At 40.1% G+C, this 16882-nt stretch overlaps 1 protein-coding gene across 2 annotated transcripts in view; it reads left to right on the forward strand.

The window, feature by feature from the left end:
- LOC122645772 (cyclin-T1-5-like) overlaps positions 1–16377 on the forward strand; it is a 35141-nt gene extending 18764 nt beyond the window's left edge. Inside the window, exons 3-6 of one of the 2 annotated variants that reach the window (XM_043839132.1) lie at positions 13103–13237; positions 13800–13975; positions 14059–14210; positions 14665–16377. In XM_043839132.1, coding sequence (XP_043695067.1) covers positions 13103–13237; positions 13800–13975; positions 14059–14210; positions 14665–15806 — 1605 coding nt within the window. In that variant the 3' untranslated portion in view covers positions 15807–16377. The remainder of the gene's footprint in view (positions 1–13102; positions 13238–13799; positions 13976–14058; positions 14211–14664) is intronic. The other variant, XM_043839133.1, reaches the window with a different exon arrangement.
- Positions 16378–16882: the final 505 nt, after the last annotated feature.

Below are 16882 nucleotides of genomic sequence, written 5' to 3' on the forward strand. Positions count from 1 at the left end.
CCCAAACTTTGGTTTACAATTTCTGTTTTACCGTCTTCCTGTGGATGAAAGGCTGTAGAAAACTGAACCTTTGTGTTGGTCTTAATCCATAGTCTTCCAGCAATGGCTCATAAACTTTACATCTCTGTTAGATACAATCTACTATAGCAACCCATGTAGTCGTACAACTTCCTTTAATAAAATGGATTCGATGAGACTAGCATCGAAAGTCTTATGACAAGGAATGAAATGTGCCATCTTTGAGAATTGATCGACTACCACGAGTATGGAATTGTGTTGTTTCCGTGAGAGCAGCAAGCTTAGTACAAAGTCCATACTAATATGTACCCAAGTCCCAAGGTGCATGTGAAATGGAAAGTGGGGAATACAAACCCATATTCTGCTTAGTACCCTTCATCAATTGACAAACTCGACATCTATACCATGTTCCACATCCTTCTACAAGTGCGACCAATAATATCTGTCGGCTACTTGAAGAACAGTCTTGTCGTGATCAAAATGTCCACCAAGTCCTCTGCCGTGCAATTCCCGTATTAAGGTGCTTCTGTAGGGATGAGGCAGGAATGCACAGTCGTGTCCCTAAGAAGAGGTATCCATTATGGAGTTAGTATTTAGGATCCCTCCCACCTTGTTGTAGTATCAGATAGATGGTCAAAAAATTCTTATAGCTAAGCTTAGAAAGATTGTAATGTTAACACGTTTCTACTCAAGGCATCAACAATGATTTTTTTTTCCCATCCTTATACTTGAGTGTAAATGCAAACTCTTGTAGATATGCAACCCATTTAACATGTAGGTTGCTCACTGACTTTTGTGAATTGAGATATTTCAGAGCTTCGTTATCTGTGAATAAGATGAACTCTTTATCGACGAGATAGAGTATCTAATGCTTCAATACCTAAATAGAGTTCCTAGGTTTAGGTAGAATAATGTCGCTTGGCATTGTTTAGTTTCTCACTGTAGAAGGCAATGGAATGAGCTTCATGCATGAGTACTCCACCAATACCAACATTTGATACGTCAATTGCTACCTTGAACACCCAATCAAAATTTGTAGCCGTGAGATGGGAGCTTCAATCATCTTCCATTTAATAAATTGGAAAGTCGTGGTTGACCACTCGAACTTCCCTTTGCTTTGCTTCATACATTCAGTGATAGGCGTGGTAATGGTGCTGAAATTCTATATGAATCTGCGATAAAATCAAGCAAGACCATGGAAGCTTCGAACCTCGGTGAGGGTCTTTGGGTATTGGCCAGTCTAGGATACTTTTAATCTTCTCCGAATCAGCCTCTACACCTCTCGAAAGAATATAACCTTGGGTAGCATGAAGGGAGCACCTTCTTTAATTTGACATATAGTTGTTCAGCTCTAAGTTCTCTCATTACATCCCTGAAATGCTCAATATGTTCGTCCTCCTTGCTGTATATTAGTATATCATCAAAGTTAACAACAAGAAATTTCCCAATAAAGGGATGCAATACCTGAGTCAATAATGCGCATAAATGTGCTTGGCGCGTTGGTGAGACCAAAGGCATGACTTTCCACTCATACAGTTCTTCTTTGGTCTTGAATGCAATTTTCCACTCATCGCCTGGACGGACTTGGAGTTGGTGATATCGACTCTTCAGGTCAATCTTTGTGATCATCTTGGCACCGGACAACATATTAAACATGTCATCTAATCGAGGGATCGGAAATCTGTAGTTGACGGTGATCTTATTAATCACTTGGACTGTCGATGCACATACACTACATTTCATTCTTCTTTGGTGCGAGGAGTGCTGATACAATGCACGGGTTCATACATTCTTGAATAAAGTCTTTTTTTCAACAGCTAGCCACCTGCCTTTTCAGCTCGTCATGTTCTGTAAGGCTGAAGCGATATGTGGGCAGATTAGATAACACTGACCCAGGCACAAAGCCAATGGCGTGCTGGATGTCTCGCATCAGGGACAGCTCATCTGGAAGCTCCTTCAGTTCTAAGTCCGAAAAGTCAGATAATAAGTCCCGAATAGCTTTAGGATAAGCGATGTCATGTGGAGGGGTGCTTTCCTTTTTAACCAAAGTCAAGATAAAGCCAGTTTCTTTGCTGGTTTGAAGGAACTCTTGCTGAGGTAGTCTAGTGGCTTGGTTCCACTAGACTCCCCTTTCTCCAGTTTCTTTTCTTGTTTCTCCACCGGTTTACCGTGGCTTTCATGCTTTGTTTTGCCTTCTCCGCTGAAACATTTGAAGGGTTTAACACATTTTTTCGCCTTTAAATGTGAAGATGCACTGATTCTTCTTTCCTCCAAGCAATACATTATTGTCATAAATCCATGGTCTTCCAACTAGTATGTCTGTTAGCTGCATGGAAATGACATCGCACGAGACTTCCTCATTGTAGGAACCCAATTTCAAAGGGACGGAACGCCTTTGGTTGGCTTCTAACATGCTACCATTTGGAAGAGAAACCTGATGTAAATTGACTAGAATTACATTAAAACCATACAGGATTGTGGATGCTTTTCTTTTTGCAAACTAGCGTTATGGGCAAAGGCATTGGAAACCACATTCACACAACTGCTGCTATCCACTGTTACCTGTGCAACTCTGGGTTTGCTGGTCATTTGACTGTAGAAAATGCATTGCCGCCTCCATTCTTCCCCTTTTGATTCAGCAACCAAAATGCTGTTGACCATGTTGTTTCCGTAAATATCCATTTCTTCATCTTGCTCAACTAGGGGCTGTTCTTCAATGTCTTTCTCTGGGAGAAGTCTTCATTAAACTTAGTTTCATCATCAGCTTCAAGAGGTGCAACAATAGCATTAGCACTCCTTGGTTTCTAAGGACAAAATTTGCTAAAATGCCCTGTTTGATACTTTTATTCAGTAATAGTACTTTGTTTTGCTGCCTCCAGTCATATGAGCTTTTCCTTTATTAACAGTTGTGAGGGTGTTGTTTAGTCTACCCGTCTATGTGGGTGGTCGAGTAGGGTTGATGGCCTCCTATCCTCCCTGGCTTGATTACCTAAAGGTATAATAGGAATCTTCAAGAAATCTTCTGCTTCGAAAACCTTTGATAGCAATCTTGAATGTCATATACGCTAGTCGTACCCATAGCTCTTCTGACCTCTGGCTGTTGTCCAAGTGATGCAGATTCATCATCAAATAGGGCTTGTTTCATTGGGATTAAGTGTAGGGTTGGGATATATATATGTTGAGCCTTTATTCCCAAGGGTTTTCTATGTATTAGGCCACTTTAGTGGGCCTGAAATAGGGGTATATAGGTTGCATACGGGATTAGCCCAATACTTAGTTTTTATTTTGTGTTTTTAATTGAACCGGTTTAAATTGGTTGCATCCAATTGGTTCAATTGGTCTAATTTAAGTGAAGTGATCCTATTGGCTAAGAGGTTCTTATATCCTATTGGCTACTAGGGAATCTTCTTTATTTTAAGTAGTTTAGGGTTATGGTTAGGGTTTCGACTTAGGGTTTTATTTGGTAATGATGTGCAGAATTTTATGAGTCTAATGGTATAAGTTGGATCAAATTTGGTTGAGGTTGGAATTCTAGGGTTTTGGGTAGGATGCCTTATGAAAATGGACTGTTTGTAAGATCTAAGGTTTAGGGGCAGATTTTAGGAAAGAGGTTTATAGGGTATTAATGGGCAGGTCTAGGGGGTTATTTTGGTATAAAGAAGTTAGGGTTTGGATGAGTTACAAAATTCTGCAATTTAGGGCAGAATTGGATTTAGGGTGTTAGGGTTCTAATGGATCTATGGATTAATGGAAGGGATGATAATAGGAGTAGATGGAGCTTAGGTTAGAGGATTAGAAGAAGAAGGTTAAATGCTGAATTAATAAACTACTTACTTGAAAGATTAAATCTTCAATGGTAGCAGCTTTGAAGAACTAGAAGAAGGACCTCCCGATCTACAAGATGCAAGGAGTCGATCGGAGTCCACCAATCCCTTCACCTTGATATTACCCACAAGGTAGCCTTGATATTACTCACAAGGTTCACTCAACAGAGCAGAGCAGCAGCTATGGCAGCAAACAAAAGCTTTTTCATTAATCAAATTCGTGTCCAATGCTGGCCTCCCTTACAAACTTATATAGAAGACTCAAAAATAGACTTAGACACTAAAAGGGAATGGCCTAACCTTATTCCTAACCTATTAGGCAACTTAAACTGACTAGGAAACTCAAATAGACTCAAAATAGAGTCCTAATGACTTAAAACAACTAAAACTACTTAAAATAAAGAAGATTCCCTAGTAGCCAATAGGATATAATAACCTCTTAGCCAATAGGATCACTTCACTTAAATTAGACCAATTGAACCAATTGGATGCAACCAATTTAAACCGGTTCGATTAAAAACACAAAATAAAAACTAAGTATTGGGCTAATCCCGTATGCAACCTATATACTCCTATTTCAGGCCCACTAAAGTGGCCTAATACATAGAAAACCCTTGGGAATAAAGGCTCAACATATATATATCCCAACCCTACACTTATTCCCAATGAAACAAGCCCTATTTGATGATGAATCTGCATCACCAAGCTTATATTTTGACATCAATTGTATGTCACTTTCTTCAACTCCTATCCGTGCTAACAATGCTTCAAACTTTTCCTCTGTTCAACCATGGATAGATTATGGAAGATACTTGCCCTTTAACTCATCTTTCATCTCATGTCATGCCTCGATCTTGCATCTTTCGTTCTTGTAGTCTCAAACATTCTCTTGCTAGTCCAACTAATTTAGTCTTGACTAGTAGTCAAAATAATTATCAATATCATTCAACCAGTCATGGAATACCTGTGTATCAAAATTTTCACCATACTCCTTCAACTCCATCTTTACTTTCTGTGAAACATCATTGCGTCCAGGAGGAAAACCTGTGTTTTCAAAATAGGACCTCACATGATCCTTAAATGATACTGGTCGTGCCTTTTGTGTGGGAGCCTTCTATGGTATTCTGCCAAAGAACCGATGGATGTTCTGAGAAGTGGCTGGTGCTGGAATATGTTCAGTTCTTCTGGATTATTTTGAGATTGTAACATAGTATCCACACATTGCTCTAGAGAAACCATACAATCAGATAAGCTTCTGATCAAATCAGCGAGTTGTCTCATTGATACTTGCTCTTCTCTTGATTCAGAGGGATTAGAGCCTAAAGTAGCTATGGCTCTGATACCAATAAACTAGGTGTTAGGCTGCAACTCAATAGACAGGATCACAACAGCTACTTAAAAACCAGAATAAGAGAAATTTAATAACTCAAATCCAAGGGTTTGAAGTGTGAAACAACCAAAGGGGGGTGAATAGGTTGTATCTAGTGGATTGTGTCCTTTTTTGAAATTAATTACACAATTAAAAATTAATGCAATAAACAACCCATAAGAGATAAGATTTATAGTGGTTCGACTCCAAGAGTCTACGTCCACTCCTCCCAACACTAGAGAGAATTCCACTAGATGTTTCCTTTCAATAAAGTAGGTGGGAAACAACAGCCTTACACTCTCTTAAGGATAAGAGAATCCGTAATCTTTTAAGGATAAGAGGATCTATGCAACTCTTTTAAGGATAAGAGGATCCATGGAACTCTTTTAAGGATAAGAGGATCCGTGCAACCACCTAAATACAGTCTAGGATGATGTGCCCTTAGTTTGATCAAGAATTCACCCAACTCTTAAATCAGCACTAAGAACCAAATTCAAATCAGTAAAGAAATGGTTGTGGAACGATGTTTACCTATATGGAGAAAAACTTCCCTTTGCAAAAATGATGTGAAGATGAATGCTTGCACGCAATATGGGATTTCTTCGAAGGCTTCTTCAATGTGAAGGATCAATCGCTTCAATGCAAGCTTTCAATTGATTGAGTTGAATCAAATCAAGAAATTATTATAAAGGCTCTCAACTCAAAAGGAATAGAATAATAATCAAAAGTCTATTTCAAAATCTCTTCCAAGAGTGGTATTCAATGCCTTGAATAGTGTGTAGAGTTTGGCTTTTAGTGACTTGTTTATAGGCAAAAGTGGTGAGAGATTTGAATCTCTAACGGTCAAATTACAATCACTTTTTAGCTGTACTGGTCGCCCTGTTCATGAACATGTCAGACCAGTTTGACTAGCCATTATAAAAATAGTCGTTGGACAACCGGCTTGATACCAGCTGGACATTCTCCAGCTGGTTAACCGGTTCCTAACCTCTGTCAGCCCGGTAGGAAATAGGGCTGCAAGTTTGGCCCTGTCGGCCCGAACCAGCCCTGGCCCGCCCTGAGCCCGAACAAGGCCTGGGATAAGATTTCTGGCCCTGAGGGCGGGTTAGGGCCAGAAATTCCTAACCCTGAGTCAGGGTCGGGTCGGGTCAGGTTGAGACGTCGGGCTCAGCCCGACCTTGATTTCGACCCTGATTTTTTACCTTGATTTTGGCACTGAAGAAATTTCTTTATTTATTAAAAAATAGAAGCTATTATTTATATACATTAGTGCTTAGCGCATTTGGCAGTTTGTATTGTGAAAAAACCATTTGCCGCCAAAAGGTCTTGGGTTCAAGCCTCCTCTCTCACATCTTCTCTAGACTTGTTATTTTAATTTAATTATTGCGGGGCCATTAGGCCAAGCCGACCCAATCGGGCGGGCTTGGGCGGGCTTGGCCCGTCAAGGTCGGGGTTAGGGTCAAGGTATTTAGGCCCTGAGTCGAGTGGGCGGGCTTGGGCCCGCTAAGGGGACTCGGGGTTGGGCTAGGGTTTTAAAATGCCCGGCCCAACCCGACCCTGTTGCAGACCTAGTAGGAAACAATGTGTTTTGCCACTAACCGGTCAGACCGGTTCTTGGACCAGTCAGACTGAATGATGCTTTTCTAGCCCTGTTTTGCCTATTTTGGCTTGGGTCTTTTGGGGCTTTTACCTCAACGGTCTTTAGACCTATTTTTAGTCTTTTAAAGAGTCCTTGGGTAGTCTAGGTAATGTCCATATAAATATGTATGCATGCAATGCAAGTATGTGTGTAAATGTTCTAAAAATGATCTTTGTGCATACGACTACATGAGCATCTCTTTCCTTGAGATTTTGCCTTGTCTTGTTCTTGAGACTTTGACTTGTCTTGTACTTGTCTTTGTCTTGACTTATCTTGAAACCTTGTCTTGAAACTTTATCTTGTTCTTTGCTTAAGAAACTTGTCTTGAGAGGCTTGACTTGTCTTGTCATCACAATCTTTGTTCTTTTTCAAGTCTTGTTGCTCTCAATGATGGTAGTATAAGTGACTACAAAGCTTCACATAAATGTTAAATACATTCTGTGTTTGTTATCATAAAAAATTAATTGTGAACAACTTGGGAATGTGAGATTTTTGATGGGGCAATTCCCCAACTTGAAGGTCTGATCACCTCAAGTTCTGGTCTAGTGGAGTTTTAATGGCGTGGAATGCATTCCCAAAATATGGCAGAAATTTGATGGTAAAGTTGGCTATGCAGAATATGTTTCAGAACTAGTAAGTAAAACACCAGAAATTTAGGAACTTCAGTAACTTTCAATTCAATGCTTAGATCGAAACTAAACTTGGATCATAGTTGTCAAGGCGCTGCCTAGGCATCCAGGCGCATTGGTCGTCTAGTTGGTGCCGACTTGATTTTGGTCCCTCTCCAACGCCTTTGGTTGCCTAGATGTCGTGACAACTATGACTTGGATTGTGTGTTCCCTATGAGTGAGGAACAAACCTTCCAAAGATCAATCCAATCCAAGGGTTAGATGTCCTTTGGTGTAACTCCCAGATGCAGCAGGAAAACACCAAAAACAGGGGCACCACCACTTATGAAAACAGAAAACAACTGATGTTCAAAAATTAAAGTAATCCCCCCACTGAACAGGCTGATGAATCCTTAGTATGAGGATGATGAATCCCCCAGAAAATTAAAGAAATAAATTAGACAACAAGAGCTGTACTTGCAACCGTAGGAAAAAGAGTAAGGGAAAGGGTTAGGTTCCCACCTGATCTTGACCAGATTTACTGCAGTCGATCTCAGAGTCCCGCTAACGTGGCTACTGTCTCTCACATTAGCTGAATCTATTTCTCACAGCTCTTTACGGCAAAGGCCATTATCTTTATTCATAAAAACCGTGGGGGGCTCTAAGAGCTTCCAATCTTACATGCTTAAATAGAAACATATAAACTTGAATCATATTGGTCAGAGGAATGACTATTAGCCAACACAAAACATATGTAAACACCACAGGACTTAAAGTAAGCAAGCATATCCTAAAAAGGAGTTTAAAAACTAATAACAACTCGGTAAAGAACAACCCCACACTAGGTGTAGGTGTAGTCCTAAAACTAGGAAATCCAATTAACTTGGCTTGGAACTTAGTAATGGTGTTCCAGCCTTAAAACATCCAATAAAAAGAAAGATAAACCCAATAAAAGAGACCCCACAACCAGGGTGTTGTGGTGAAGCAGAACACATCAACTGAGTCAACTCAATGAGTAAAAGCTGTTTAGTGACAGAAGATAAAAAATTCATCGCTGCAGGCCTGAAAATCCTGAAAATCTTCGACAAGAAGAAATCTTTAATAACTCTCTCCCCCCCCCCCCCCCCCGTGTAGTACTACATGTGAACAAATAATGCAGGGGAAGAGAACAAAGACGATCACGTCACAGCAATAGTATCTTTAAAGATCACTTGACAATATATCAAACCGACAGGTCGGACCAGATCTCCAAGGAGTAGAATAAGTCAAATCAACCTCCATGAAACGGCAGGAATTATTTTAGATCAAAATAGTAACCACCAGTAGCATGTAGAACAGAACAGCTAACCACAATGCATATCGCAGGAAAAAAAATCAGAATAAAGAGAACCTCCATATCATACTACAAGGAGATCTGATCTGCGTGCGCTTTGATCTATGTTAGGGCTAGAATAAGAGAACAAATCAAGAAAATATGAATGAAGTCCTACGGCCTGATAGGGCTCTGCAGACTGTTTCAAAAGTAGCAACTAGAGTTCCTTAAAGTTAGGAACTTCCGGTTCTAACAAATCAGAGGTTAGATCAAGGTCAAATTACAGTCGAACTCCTCTTAGGGCAGTGATTAGGGTTCGGTATTAGGGTATGTAAACCACTTCAAGAGGAGTCATCAAAGAAACACCGCTAGATAGCATATCAGGTCATCAAGTAGGAAAATACATAAAACCAAGCCTTCATGCTGCAACAACACATATTGTAGGCAAAACCTCAGCCATCAGCAACATATTTATCACTGGCAGTGCAGATTTCATACCGCAAGAAGAAGACTTCAGAAAGTCCAGCCCCAGAGAAGAAAGAGAACTCTATTTCAGGAGAAAGTCAAGATCAGACTTAAACCAACTGCTTATCTTGCTCAAACTCTGTTCGAAGAGCAGAATAATCATGGAGAACAGCTCTGTAAAATTATAGCATTATCTGATGTATAGATCTTCAGATATATACAAGTCACAAAAATAGAAGGTTAAGGAATCTTGCAAGAAATGGGATTTGATGATCCTAGAAAGGATTAATTTTTTAATATATCTTCAGTCCTATAGAAGTCAGATCTCATAAGCAAACTCCATTTCAGTACCAAAACAGCAAGTTTCTGCACACACAACCTTTCTTCTTTGATGTGACACGATCAGAAGTAGGAAACCAGCATCTGGGTAGACAATAAGGGAAGAACAGGGCAGAATCAGAGAAGTTGCATAACTCAACATCAACAGGTCTGATCTGAGTCCTTTCACCCATCAGAGTATGTGCCCAAAATTTCAGTGAAATCCAAGGCTCTGATCTGGGTCCATGGACACAGTTCAGATTTAGAAACTTCAAGCCCTAAAATTAGGAATCAACAGATCTGTTTATCCATAAGGCAGATTACCATGCAATGATTTATATCCTAAAATATGATCTAAATCTGCTGGTTAGATGTTGTTAATCAGATAAATCCAATCAAGAATCGGAATAGATAGAATTGAGCATATCCAGTTAGCAGAAAAGCCACAGATCATGTATCAGCAACAACTCTTCACGTAGGCAAGGCCACATATCATTAACACAGCAGTAAAACTCCATTAAACCAGCATATCATCACCATATCTTCAACAGCATGAGAAAACTCTTGTCTTTCGTATTTTGTTTTTGACAAGATGTTTCATCATAAGCAAGTGCAACAGTGTTTTCTGCATATCACGATAAAGAAAAAACCCTAAAACACTCTCAAAATAGGAAGGTGGTTGAAATTGTTGACCCTTTGTTGTTCTAATTCCATGTTACAAAGTAAACAAAGAAGAAACCAGCAAAGGAGATGAAAAAGGAAAAAAGATAGTGGAGAAGAGGAAAACCGGTAGCTACATCTTATATTTTTTAAGGGAAAACAAACTGTCCGAGATCATGACCTACGTCAGCGCTCCCTTGTGTCTATCTCTCTCCTCCCCATGTAAAAAGAGTTCCATGCCCCTTGTTTGAGTCTTTGAGGGAGGGAGAGATAGACACAGGGAGCGCTGGCATAGGCCGCACTCCCGTACCAAGAACCACTTCCCTATTTATAATAACTAAAGCTGAGAAATTTCAAATGTACCCTTAATTAATATTCGCCGACACATGTACAAAAAATATAACATATCAATGACTAAACTACCCTTACACCTGTGGTAAACATTGCTAGACCATTACTAGACCTTATACTTAATTACTTAACAGTATGCAAGTATACAATGAACAGTGTGGATCATTATATTCTTAAAGTTTATCTATTGGAGATGTTCTACAGTATTTGATCTATTTATATGGCTTCTGGTGCTGGTGCTGCTGCCGCTGTTTGGTGAGGGATGTGAGGAATGATTCATGGTCATCCCACCTTCAAATTTTGGGTACAGGGATGGAGCTAATACACATTAGGCAACTGGGTAATGGTATTTGACCGCATCATAGATAACAAGTACATGCAATTTCTGTGTAAGCAAAGAAATTTATGATATAAAAGAAACTTGAACTTGCAACAACAACAACAACAACAACAAACTCAGCCTTATCCCAACTTAATGGGGCCGCCTACATGGATCCAAACAAAACAAAGTTAGGAAAAATGAGTGATGCAGCACCAAGTACCCACACTCGTAGGAAGAAGAAGAAGAAGTAGTCCTGACACTAGGGCTTAGTTTGGGAGCCATAGTTTAGGTTTGCAGTCTAGTATTTTCCATTCCATACTTAGTTTATTTTCTGTTTTTTAATTGAACCGGTTCAAATTGGTTACACCCAATTGGTCCAATTGGTTCAATTTAAGTTATTTAGTCAAGTGTCTTTTAGTATAAGTTAGTAGGCTCAATTAGGTCTTTTCAGTATTTTAAGTTATTAGCTTTTAATTATAGCCTTTCCCTTCCACGATTTATGAAGGAAGGATCTAATTTGTATTAGGATTTGGCCATTGGCCTTATTATAAATAAAGGTAAATCGTGGGAGACTCCCCCACAGTTGATATTTGAAAAAAAAAAACAGAATGGTTGGCTGCCGATTGTTGCTGCTACTGCTCCTTGGAGTGTTGCCTTGTGGTTTTATCAAGGAAGAAGGGCAGGTGGATCTCCTGTGACTCCTTACGCTGTGACGGCTGGGAGGTTCTTCTCTGAAGGTGGTTCTAGCCTTCAACCATGTTCAAGCTGCTGTCAGTGGATTTCTGCTGCAACTTGTTCACCAATTTCTTCTTCTAATCCTCTAATCCCCCCCCCCATCGATCCCCTTTTGTTTGAATTCCATTAAACCCTAGATCTTGCTGCCCAGCCATATTTGACCATCAGAATTATTTCAAATTTAAACCACAACCTCCATACTACAGCCCTTCCACTCGATCCAACTTGCAGCCCCATCGGCCCACTCCAACCCTAGCTTGCCTTGTCTCTGTGAAACCCAAAAAAAACCTACATTCCAGAAATAGTACTTCCAGCCAATAAAAACCTCCCATATTTGGATCGAACCTTCCCCTCCCTACCTGGAAAATTCGATCCCAACCCTAGCCCAAAAATCCCATTAAAAACCCTAGTTTAAGCCTAAGTTCTAAAACCCAAAACCCGAAACGCTAACCATAATTTTCTGAAATTCAATTTTTTTAGTTAAACATCATCAAAACCTACATTAATAGCTTCTCCTAGACCTTGCCATCAATACCCTATAAGATTCATCTCCATATTCATAAACCTAACCCTAGATTTTACCTAAAACTGCAATTCTGTCCTACTGAGACTGCAGAATCAGCAACCCCTTGATTCCTTTGTTATTAGATCCTTGATAATTGGTCTGTAGTAGGATCTTTCCCTATGTAGAGCTACATTAATGAGTTCTGACCAAAAAAGGGAAAGAAAAGATGGGGAAGAGAAGAGAAATGAAGAATGAAAAATGCCAAATGAAAGATGAAAGATTAGTAAGAGGAAAGAGACACAACCCTGCCTGTCAGGAGAATCTCAACTAAATGGGGTCTGCTATATGGATCCTTGCCCTCCAATAGGCTCTATCCGAGGTCATACTTGGGGCAAGACCTAGACTATGCATGTCCTTCCTCACCACTTCTCCTATGGTCAGTTTAGGTCTTCCCCTCGCTCTTTTAGCTCCTTCAATCAGAAGCAAATCACTCCTTGAACTTGCAACATCACATTAAAATCTAACTGTGAAACTGTGCTACCCATCCCACTCTGTGCAAGCTTGGAAGAGTATGCACAGTTTACTTAGCATAGGCAACGTCTGGGGCGGAATCAAAAGAAATTAAAAAGGTGTTGATATGAAGGACCAGGTATCATATCTTCCCACACACTCACCCATGTTGTGGCCTGTCTGACATGGGTAGGTACTCAAGTTAAAATGAAGTTGGCTGACAGGTATCACATCTTGCAGGGAGGGGTCATTAGTCTCGAAGGTTGTAGGGATGTTTTCGTTTGTCATCCTGGGGTCTAGATGGTTGTTTTTGCATGCTATCCTTTTTAGTTTTTTGCCTTTTGTTTGACCTCTGGGCTTCTATATGTTCTCACCATCTTTATTGCCTATTGATTGTATGCTTTCTAGTTCTTTGTGCAATTTTTTTCATTTTCTAATTGAAATTTCTTACTAAAATACTTTACAGACAATTGCAACTGTATGCATGTTCCTTGCGGGAAAGGTTGAGGAGACTCCTCGGCCGCTAAAGGATGTTATCCTAGTTTCTTATGAAATTATTTATAAAAAGGATCCAGCTGCAGTCCACAAAATCAAGCAGAAGGTACCATTCCTCTTGGTGGGGTGCTTTGTACGGTTGTACCTGTTTATATCTGTACTTCCTCGTTCTGGCAGTTGTCCTTGAGGTTGTTTCTACCTTTTTTCACATGTTTTCAAAATTTTACGTCCTTTTTCTCCATATTTGTTGATGATGACACCGTGAAATCTTATTGGTATTGATTTCTTGTATTTTGTGAAAGAGGAAATCTAAGATACCGCAATGGTTGTTGACCATGATGAACCATAATATTGTGATAGACATGTGGAGGGGAGGGGATCCATGCCTTGCTTAATTCTCACCTAGTATTATCCTTTGACGAATCTGACGTGGGTCCTATTTTGAAATTATGTATTAGGCTTTCTTCCTGTTTGCATATTCTTATGGCTCTTACAAGAATGATTTTGGATGTTAGGTTATTAATTAAGTATTCGTTCCCTCCCCCCCTCACCCTCAAACTACATCCTCCTGATGCGATCTTAAATTTTCTTTCTTCTAAAGGTCTTTTGTTCTGGTTACAATTGTTAGGCATTTTAGTTTATTGTTCTATTCTGCATCTGATTTGCAGGAAGTCTATGAACAACAGAAAGAGTTGGTTTTACTTGGAGAGAGGGTTGTACTGGCGACTCTTGGTTTTGACCTCAATGTGCAGCACCCATATAAGCCTCTTGTTGAAGCGATAAAAAAGTTCAAGGTTGCACAGAATGCGCTTGCCCAAGTAGCATGGAATTTTGTCAATGATGGGTATGCAAGAACTAATCTGTTTCTCATATTATTCTTCCCGGTTGTTTTAATTCCATGGTTACAAACCACGAATTGGCATGCAGGCTGCGGACGTCGCTCTGCCTGCAATTTAAGCCTCACCACATCGCAGCAGGAGCCATCTTCCTTGCTGCCAAGTTCTTGAAAGTGAAGCTTCCATCTGATGGCGAGAAGGTCTGGTGGCAAGAATTTGATGTCACCCCACGCCAATTGGAGGGTTAGTGTCATTCTTGGGGTTGTAGAATAGAAAGGTCTCCTCCTTTACAGTAAAATTATAAACCATACCAAAGTTCAGTGGTGATATTTCTGATGGTGCATATGCTTCAAATGGTGGACAGGCTCATCCTTTATAGCATATCGCCATAGAGTTATTTTTTTGCCAAATTTTACCAAAGTGTGATGATCATGTCCTTTCTATACTATTCTTGTGGATATGTTGATTGAATGATAATCAGGATCATATCAAATTTTGGTCTGAAACTACTTGTAAAACAACCCTCCACCCCAAAAATAATCCTAGATCTCAGATGGAAGATATGGAATGTTGTCTCACTGACATGTATGTATGCATTATGTATTGCTGTATCATCTGTGGCTTTTCTTGTTTGACTCTGAATGAATATCGTGGGATTTTTTTAACATAAATCAGTGTGTTCATCTGTTTATTGCAGAGGTTAGCAATCAAATGTTGGAACTATATGAACAGAACCGCATTCCAGTTTCCCAGGGGAGTGAAGTTGAAGGAAGTGCTGGAATTGGGGCTACTCATCGGGCCGCGACAAAAACTCCAACCCCCAATGAGGAACCCTTAGCCAATGGTAGTGCTCAGGCTGGAGGTGTATCTACAACAAGGCCTGGAGCTTCAGTGCCATCGTCATCTAGAACAGGGTCTGATCAGTCACATGCTGACGATCAAGGTGGACCTCAGAGAAGTACCCAAAATCGAAGTACTGAGTATGGTAACTCGGATACAAAAAGTGTTATTTTGGATCACGAGGAAGATGGGGAAATTAAAGTTCATTGGCATACTGAACAGGAGTCGTTGCCCTACAACAAGGAGCATGGGGGAGATTCAAACAGGTCTAAGTTCGAGTCAGAGAGACGTGCAGAAGAAGATCAACAAAGAAATGGTAGGAGAAGTGAAACAACAGAAGCAGGGAAATGGAAAAATGAGGGTGCTGCACCATACAAGTCCAGCAGCTCAGGTGGTCGGAATTTGGATCACAGAGAAGCTTCTGTGGGTCAGTCTCCGCACGATGCTATTAAAAAGATTGATAAGGACAAGGTAAAGGCAGCACTGGAGAAAAGAAAGAAGTCTCGTGGTGATGTGGCGCGGAAAATGGAGTTGATGGATGAAGATGATCTTATTGAGCGGGAGCTGGAAGATGGTGTTGAATTGGCTGCTGAGGATGAGAAGATCAAGCGGGAGAGGAGGCAAAGCTGGTCTAAGCTTTCAAACAGGTCAGAACCTGAAAATCAGAATTATGGGAAGGATCACCATGATATTGGACATGGAAATCATTCTGGAATGGAAGAGCAGCCATCTCAGGGACCAGATGTGGAGAATGTAGAAGAAGGGGAAGTCTCTTTATACGATGATGCAGACCGAGGATATCAGTCACCCAAGTCGAATGGTCGCAAGAGAAGGGCTGGGAGTCCACCAGACAAACGATTGGAGGGAAAACGGCGGTACGATCGGTCAATGGGGTATCACAATAGTCGTCATGATATTGTGGAAGATGGAAACAGGATGGGCCGTAATGGTTATGCAGAGAGGGATCACAATAGGCATACACAAGAAAATCATATGTGAGGTGTGTCTACTGTAATATACTTAGTGTGCTACAATTGGGCTGCCAATTCGCATTCATTGTTTGCATATAAAGAGGAATTGGGGCTGCCATAGATTTCATGAAATCAAAGTAATAGATGGACTCGACGCTTCAGGTTCCGAATCAAGATGGCCGGTGAAGGAAATAAGTTTCATTCTAACTGTATTTGGTAAGTACTGTATGGTCAGTGGGGTATTTAATTTTAAGGGGCAAGACTCCTGTTCCATTACTTATCTGCACTTTCACAAGTTATTTAGTGTTGTTGAGAATATATCTTTGGTCAACAGCATTTATCCTGTATCATTATCATGATAATAGGGATTTCTGAGCTTGCTAACTTCTGCAGTGGGGGATATTATTGCTGTATCTGGGAATGGAGAGCTTGATCAATTGGTGATTTGGTGGTGGTAGTTGTCAACCCATATATGGTTCTTAGTGCCCTGTACTTAGCTTTAGGTCTCGATGGTGGTTCATCCTTTTCTTATTCAAGGTGATCTTGTTTTATATTACTCTTTTTGAAATGAGGAAAAGGCCAACTCATCTCTCTTATTTTTTTATTTTCCTTTTGGGTGAAAGTGTATCTTCAAGGAAGCTACAGAAGGTATATATATTTTTATCAAAGGAAACAAATTAGGCGTCAAGCTCAGAGTATGTTTTTGTGAACCACAAATCTTTATTGTAGGATGTCTGTTCCTTGGTGGCTGTTTCTGAGTGTGGGTATATGACACATATATGGTTATGGCACTAAATGTTGTTTTCTTCTTTGGGTTCAGGGATTGGTTATTACTTCCACATCCTTTCATTTCTCAGGATTTGAACTTTTAAAATGGAAACTGTGTGCGAGAGATCTTGCCACATCTATTGTCTTTTCCATTACAAATTCTCTGTTTCTCTGAACGGCTGTTTTAATTTTACAAATGTTTGGTTTTCTATCCTATCCGTGTCCTCAAGGTTTCTATAGGGCATGTTGAGTTCTCTGATTCTCCTTGTCTCATTAATGCTGTTGGATTTTAGCTTCCATCCCAGTTACTAAAATATGCTTTATATACCAACTATT

This window comes from Telopea speciosissima, chromosome 11 (assembly GCF_018873765.1).
Source record: "Telopea speciosissima isolate NSW1024214 ecotype Mountain lineage chromosome 11, Tspe_v1, whole genome shotgun sequence".
Lineage (NCBI taxonomy): Eukaryota > Viridiplantae > Streptophyta > Magnoliopsida > Proteales > Proteaceae > Telopea > Telopea speciosissima.